The 7500-nt window shown below is 42.6% G+C and overlaps 1 protein-coding gene across 2 annotated transcripts in view; it reads right to left on the bottom strand.

Annotated features, from left to right (window-relative positions):
• Positions 1–4653, bottom strand: part of LOC140541677 (oxysterol-binding protein 2-like) — an 85752-nt gene extending 81099 nt beyond the window's left edge. For both annotated transcript variants that reach the window (XM_072664413.1, XM_072664414.1), the window contains exon 1: positions 4279–4653. In XM_072664413.1, the coding sequence (XP_072520514.1) occupies positions 4279–4448 (170 nt within the window). In that variant the 5' untranslated portion in view covers positions 4449–4653. The remainder of the gene's footprint in view (positions 1–4278) is intronic.
• Positions 4654–7500: the final 2847 nt, after the last annotated feature.

Here is a 7500-nt window from a genome sequence, read left to right as displayed (position 1 = left end):
TCAGAACTGATTGGACATAAAGATGGAGTGCAGCACTGCTACGCTATACGTCCAAATGTTTGTGGACACCCCTTCTTTTTCTACACAGCTTGTCCAGTCCCTGTGGATAAGTACTGCCAGTAGATTAGGACTCTCTGGATCAGATATATATGAACCTATTGGCACCATACTGCCTAATGCCAGGCATGGGCTAGAGGGGCATAACTCCCCCCATCACTGAGCTGTGGAGCAGTGCAACTACTGTGTTCTGTGTTAAACATCCTGACCTCAGTAAGGCTCTTGTGGCTGAATGCAATCCAATCATAACAGCAATGCTCCTCCAGAATCTAGTAGAACGTCTTCTTCCCTGGACAGTAGAGACAGTCACTCCAACAAAAGCAGGATCAACTTTTTTTAATCCCCTTGATTTCAGAAGAAACAATGAATGAGCAGGTGTCCCAATACTTTTGTCCATAAAAATCAGCCGTATGTGAGGCTAAGGTCAATGTTCCCAATGCCACGTGTTGGCATAAGGGGCATGAAGCCCCCTGGCATTGAGCTGTGGAGCAGGGGAACTACTGTGATCTCTGAAATACATAGTGGTGCTCCATCGGATCCTTTTGGCATGAGTTGGGGAGTTGGTTTAGGATGAGGTGGGGTGGTGATCATCATCCAACATCCTGACCTCCCTAACGCTCTTACGTGGCTGAATGCAATCAAATCCTCACAGCAACGCTCCTCCTGAATCGTAGAGACAGTTACTCCAATAAAAGCAGAATCAACTCTCTTTAATTCCTTTGATTTCAGAAGATACATAGAATGAATAGGTGTCCCAATACTTTTGTCCATATTTACAATCTCTACATTCTTAAAAATGAAGGTTTTTTTCAAAGGGCTGAACATCAGGAATCCTGCAGGAATGAAGGGTGTACACATGGCTCTATTCATCCAGTAATTATACAGTCCCTCATGAGCTAAACGAGGAGCTGTGAAGTGAGCCATAGGTGAATTACTTACACATCTATCACACTTTACTGCCTCTATTACACCGGCCCACACGACTCGATTCAGGTTATTGTATATCGCATCTAATTCAATTCAGCATATAATTACATAGGGTTTATTGAGCTGAGATGGGTGCATTAAAAGCAGCAGTAGACACACTGAATTACACAGACTACTGCTAGAGCCATTATAAAAGGTTCTCTAAAGAAACTCATTAAAAAAACAGCCAAGTTAAACAGCTCTATTCAGCGGCCAAGTGCATGGAGTGACCAGGCCGATAACCAACGTCCCCAGTCTAATGTGGCTGGAGGAATAAGAGAAAGGCCTGCTGGCTGGAGGTTGTAACAGAACGAGGCTAAATGGTCGGCAGCGTTCCAGTACTCATACATGAGCCCTTGCCCTTGCGCCTTAGCCTCTTAGCCACGGACATCCTCGATATCGCACTATCGCGATGAACCTCGCCACCATCTGATAGAGACAGCGCCTCTAGAGATACTGCCTGGAAGCACCTTGTCTTAACTAGAGTGTAGAATGTACAGACATACAACAATACAAGCAACGCTACCAGTTACTCAAGGTCTACAATAAGTGGACAAAAGTATTGGGACACATGCTCATCATCACTATTAAAAAAAAAAAGTTGTTCTGCTTTTGTTGGAGTAACTGTCTCTACTGTCCAAGGAAGATGAGGTCAGGAGCACCTTCTCATCCACACCTCATCCCAATAGTACTGGATGGAGCACCACCATTATTCCAGAGAACACAGTTCCTCCACTGCTCCACAGCTCAATACTGGGGGGCTTCTTAGCCCTCTAACCCATGGTCATGTTTAGCTCGACAAAGGAGTCCCTTTTTATCGCCAATACTTTCTACAAGGACTAGACAAGCGGTGTGTGTGCATAGTACCATGTTCATGTCAATCTATCCCTTAATCCATCCAGCTATCCATCTTGCTGTCTGTCCATCCATCCATTCATCTCTGCAACCGACAGGCCAGCTCTTGGTCCACAGTATTGGAGGCCTTTGAATTCAGCACCAATAAGAGCAACATGTTGGGCTTCCCAAATGGGCCCCATCGTTACAGTCCACCTTCATCTCGCATGGGTCCCATCTAGGCCCTGTATGCAGTGTATGAAACCCAGACGGGCCCAAGGTTAAGCCTTCCTAGTCTCATCACTGACCCTGGTGGCCATCCATATGTAGGGTCAACATGGGACCCAAGGACAGTGTTCTTTCTCTCCTGCCCATACAGGCCCCATACTGGGAAGCTCCTCTCTTGCTCTCAAGGTGGTCAGTATTAAAGCTGACCAGATATGTCTCCTCAAATAAAGCCTGTACCTTGAACACTGTGGAAAGAACAGGTATTTCAGAAGTTACAATGCTGTAATGCGACTAATGATGAATGTACAGTGGTGATGCTATTGGTCAATTGGACCATTGATGTGAGAATCTGTCTGCATCCAGCAACAAGAGCATTGGCGAGATTTACATTTACATTCATGACATTCATCTGACCCTCTTATCCAGAGCGACTTACAAGGTTACTCATATTATGGAGTGGGCCTATGGAGTGTTAGGAGTCTTGCCCAAGGATTCTTATTGGTGTAGCGCAGCATAGCCACCCAGACCGGGAATCGAACCCCAGCCTCCCACATGGTGTGGTAGCTCACTGGTGGTAGTGGTGTTATCTATTGTGCCACACCAACCACGATCCTCTCGTTATACCTCTCCAGCCAACACTGGCCGACCTAAGCTCATGCGTGGCGGCTCCAGAGCGTCCGCTGCCAAACTACAAGGGCTGTCCAGACGCTTTTGGACATAAAGTGTATTTCCTCATCTGGAAAAGCAATGCTTACACAAACCCAGCCTTAAACACCCCTCGGTTTGTGCATCTGAGCTACTCCACATCTGAAAGCGCCTGAGGAATCTCAACGGGCCAGACCTACATGTAGTAATGAACCAATTAGACGAGTACGCTTTAATAACTGGCTTTGGTGACAGCCGGCATATGTGATCAAGCAGCCCATCTCTTTCACAGAGCGAGGCGAAACCTGATGATTACTGCTCCTGGTCCTGGGGCGTCCTCTCCAACAACAGGTGCAGCCGTCGGCCTGGCCCACAGGTGACACCTGTAGACCGCCCTTGCAATTTTAAAGAGGCACATAATCCCGCACATCATCAGATATCTTGGCTCCGTATTGACCCTGAGGCTGGAGCCAAGAGTCGGCGACTCTACTGTAAGCAGGCTGGGGATACTGATCTAACCTGCTTGGGGAGGAAGAGATGACCTTAGCTTGGTCGGTTTGATGCCACATCAGGCTTGTTTACACTCGGGCTGGTCTGGGCTGGTCTGGCTGGTGTGGCTGGTGTGGCTAGCTAGCTGGCTAGCACATCTGTACATAGGGGGGCCAGCAGAAAGCCTACAGCCTAACGTTTATTGAACACTGACAGCTCTTAAATAGGCTACAGGGTGGGCAAATATAGCTTTTAACATCACACTGGGGTGGGTGAGGTGGGGGGGAGATGGGAAATGTCATGACTTAGCCAGCTAGCAGCTAGCTAGCTAGCTATTAAGGCAGACAGTGCTGATGTGCAGGCTGCAACGTTAGCTAGCTAGCTATCCAGGCACACACAAACAGCAGCAAGGACGTGATCAGATCAGCTCTGCTATGTTTATTTCTTCAATTTTTCATTTCTTCATAAGCCTGGAAAGCTTGGAAATTAATCAAGGCATCTGTCAAGACCGGAAGAGGTTTGTTTTTGGGGGGCATCGTTGCTCATCTGCTCACATGCAGCAGATCTGGGCATGGACAGCATGTACCATCATGGCAGACAACACGATTAATCGATTAATATATATTTTTAAACACACTGATCATGAATTTAAGCTCATTTTGTGAACGAATATCACATGAATATCACATATGTCTCTAAGCATGGTGGTAAGTACGTGTAGTGTGTGTGACAGGTCATGTTTTTTAACGAAATGCAAGAAATATACAATATATTTAGAATATATTTAGAATATATATATAAATTAGGACGTGTAGTTTTAAAGTAAAGCCTGTAGCTAGCTAATATAGCTATAGATATCTATAGAAATAAGCTAACACCTTAAATAGAGGCTGTGGGACGTAGACAGCTAGCTATGGCTACTGCATAGACTGTAGTCTGTTGTTATTATTATTATTATTGTTATTATTATTATTATTGTGGTTGTTAATGCTAATAAAAGGTTAAATAAACGTTGCTGCTGTTGTTGTTGTTGTTGTTGTTGTTGTTGTTGTTGTTTACCTGTAATAGGACAGCAGCCCGTTGCTAAGGACGAACCACCTGCGCTGGTAACCCTTCAGGTAGTTGGTCCATTTGAACAGCCAGCCTTTGTAAGTGTCCGAGCCAGGGGCCGGCGTGGCTGTGTTGGTGTTGGTGGCGGACGAAGCCGAGCTCTTGCCCGGATCACTCATCCTCCTCCTTCTCGCCCTGCGTCCCTCCTCCGTCTTCGTCCTCCGGGAGTGACCGTTATAGCGGCGGTGGAAGCGGGGCAGGGAGCGGCCGCGCTGTCCCTCCCACGCTGCCTGTCACCTGTCAGCGGACCGTACTGGGCAAAGGAGGTGGGAGCGCTGGGAGAGAAAGAGACAGACCCAGTCGCTCCAGTCTCCCCAGTCTCCCCTCTCCTTTCCCACCCGTTTCAAGACACGACCCGCCCTCCTGTGCTGCCTCCAATGCCCAGAAGGATCCCGCCTCCTGCGCTGGGATTGGTTGGTCCCGCCCTTTTCATTATAATAATCTACAAGCCCGCCCCTCTTCTGTTCTAGGATTGGTTAGTCCCGCCCTTTTCATTATAATAATCTACAAGCCCGCCCCTCTTCTGTTCTAGGATTGGTTAGTCCCGCCCTTTTCATTATAATAATCTACAAGCCCGCCCCCCTTCTGTTCTAGGATTGGTTAGTCCCGCCTCCTAGGTTGACATCGCTGTGATTGGTTACACTGGCTCTGTTGGGGCTCTCGATAGGATTGGCTAGTAAAGGTCCCGCGTCCTGCGCTGTGATTGGTTGGTCCCGCCTCCTCGCTAGGAAAGGTTCTTGCTGTCGAGCAGTGCAGCGTTATCATTGGCCAACAGAGTCTTGTCTCCTGTGCTGGGATTGGCTAGTAATTTATAGTAAGAAACAGTCCTCTAATATACTGTATATATATATATATATATATATATATATATATATATATATATGTGTGTGTGTGTGTGTGTATCATACATAAAAAATCATACATAAAAAACACTATGTGTCATATTGTATATATACATATATGTATGTGTATATATATATATATATATATATATATATATATATATATACATATATATATATATATATATATATATATATATATATATATATATAAGGTTCTTGGTGTCAAGCAGTCCAGCGTTACCATTGGCCAACAGAGTCTTGTCTCCTGTGCTGGGATTGGCTAGTAATTTATAGTAAGAAACAGTCCTCTAATATACTGTATATATATATATATATATATATATATATATATATATATATATATATATATATATATATATGTGTGTGTGTGTGTGTGTGTGTGTGTGTGTGTGTGTGTGTGTGTGTGTGTGGGTGTGTATCATACATAAAAAATCATACAAAAAAACACTGTGTCATATTGTATATATATATATATATATATATATATATATATATATATATATATATATATATATATATGTGTGTGTGTGTGTGTGTGTGTGTGTGTATCATACAAAAAAAACACTGTACTGTACCGTGTATCTGGGTATCAGTACAACTACACTATGTGAGTGAACCTATCATACATAAAAAAAGTGTCACATTGTAAATATATATATATATATATATATATATATATATATATATATATATATATATATATATATATATATATATTTATATATATATACAATATGACACAGTGTTTTTATGTATGATAGGTTCACTCACATAGTGTAGTTGTACTGATACCCAGATACACGGTACAGTACATAAGTAGTGGGAGGTATGTATACATGCATCAGTCAAGCTGACAGTGCACAGTGATATGTTTGGAGGAATATAAATGGTCTTCTGAAACATCTGTGGAGGTCTATGAGTAGTCCAGGGTCATCAGGCCAGTATGAGCCCCTAGTAAACTCATTCATGCTGGGCTTTCATGCTTGAATGCAATCTTTTGCCTGTAGGTGTCACAGCCGAGTTATTTTTATTCAGTAATCTGTGGAGTCATTGGACAATAAGACTACCCAGCTGAAAATTCCAGCTCATCCCACTGAATTCATTTCCCCATGAATCCACAGGACAGTCAGCTTTGGCAGCACCAAACCCTGAGTAATGTACCAAACCCTGAGTAATGTACCAAACCCTGAGTAATGTACCAAAGCCAGAGTAATGTACTAAACCCAGAGTAATGTACCAAAGCCAGAGTAATGTACCAAACCCTGAGTAATGTACCAAACCCTGAGTAATGTACTAAAGCCAGAGTAATTTACCAAACCCTGAGTAATGTACTAAAGCCAGAGTAATGTTCCAACCTTGAGTAATGTACCAAAGCCAGAGTAATTTACCAAACCCTGAGTAATGTACCAAAGCCAGAGTAATGTACCAAACTCAGAGTAATGTACCAAAGCCAGAGTAATGTACCAAACCCTGAGTAATGTACCAAAGCCAGAGTAATGTACCAAACTCAGAGTAATGTACCAAACCCAGAGTAATGTACCAAACCCAGAGTAATGTACCAAAGCCAGAGTAATGTTCCAACCTTGAGTAATGTACCAAAGCCAGAGTAATGTACCAAACCCTGAGTAATGTACCAAACCCTGAGTAATGTACCAAAGCCAAAGTAATGTACCAAACCCTGAGTAATGTACTAAACCCAGAGTAATGTACTAAACCTTGAGTAATGTACTAAACCCTGAGTAATGTACTAAACCCTGAGTAATGTACCAAGCCCAGAATATTGTAAAATTATTGCTAGTAATAAAATCAGATCTACAGATCTCTTCTGACCAGTCACATTACCAGGCCGACTTATTGTCTTTTTGAATTGTAACCTTTGATTTACGTGGAATTTCACCCTCTTATATTTATAATTATAAAACTATAAGTTATACTATAATTAAGTAATAAAAACTCCATTAACAATTGTAATTCCAGATATCTACACGTTAATTTTGACTAGATAAAAAAAAATATATATTATAGATTATACAGAATTACAAAGACATACATTATACAGATTATATAGAATTACAGATATCTGCAACTGCAATTTCTACAGGTACAAAAGTAATTATAGGTATCTGTAACTGGACCTTTCACCAGTAAAATGGAATTACAGATAGAAGAGAATGAAACTTCCATGGCAAGCCATTTTAGCTTTAAACTGCAGCAGTTAGGACTGGTGCCATAGGAGTTTCATTCTCTTCTATCTGTAATTCCATTTTTAGTGGTGAAAAGTCCACTACTACTGAAACTAGTACTA

The sequence above is a fragment of the Salminus brasiliensis genome, chromosome 20 (assembly GCF_030463535.1).
Source record: "Salminus brasiliensis chromosome 20, fSalBra1.hap2, whole genome shotgun sequence".
In the NCBI taxonomy this organism is placed as follows: domain Eukaryota; kingdom Metazoa; phylum Chordata; class Actinopteri; order Characiformes; family Bryconidae; genus Salminus; species Salminus brasiliensis.
Note: the sequence above shows the minus strand (reverse complement) of the source record. Positions and strands in the feature narration are given on the sequence as shown.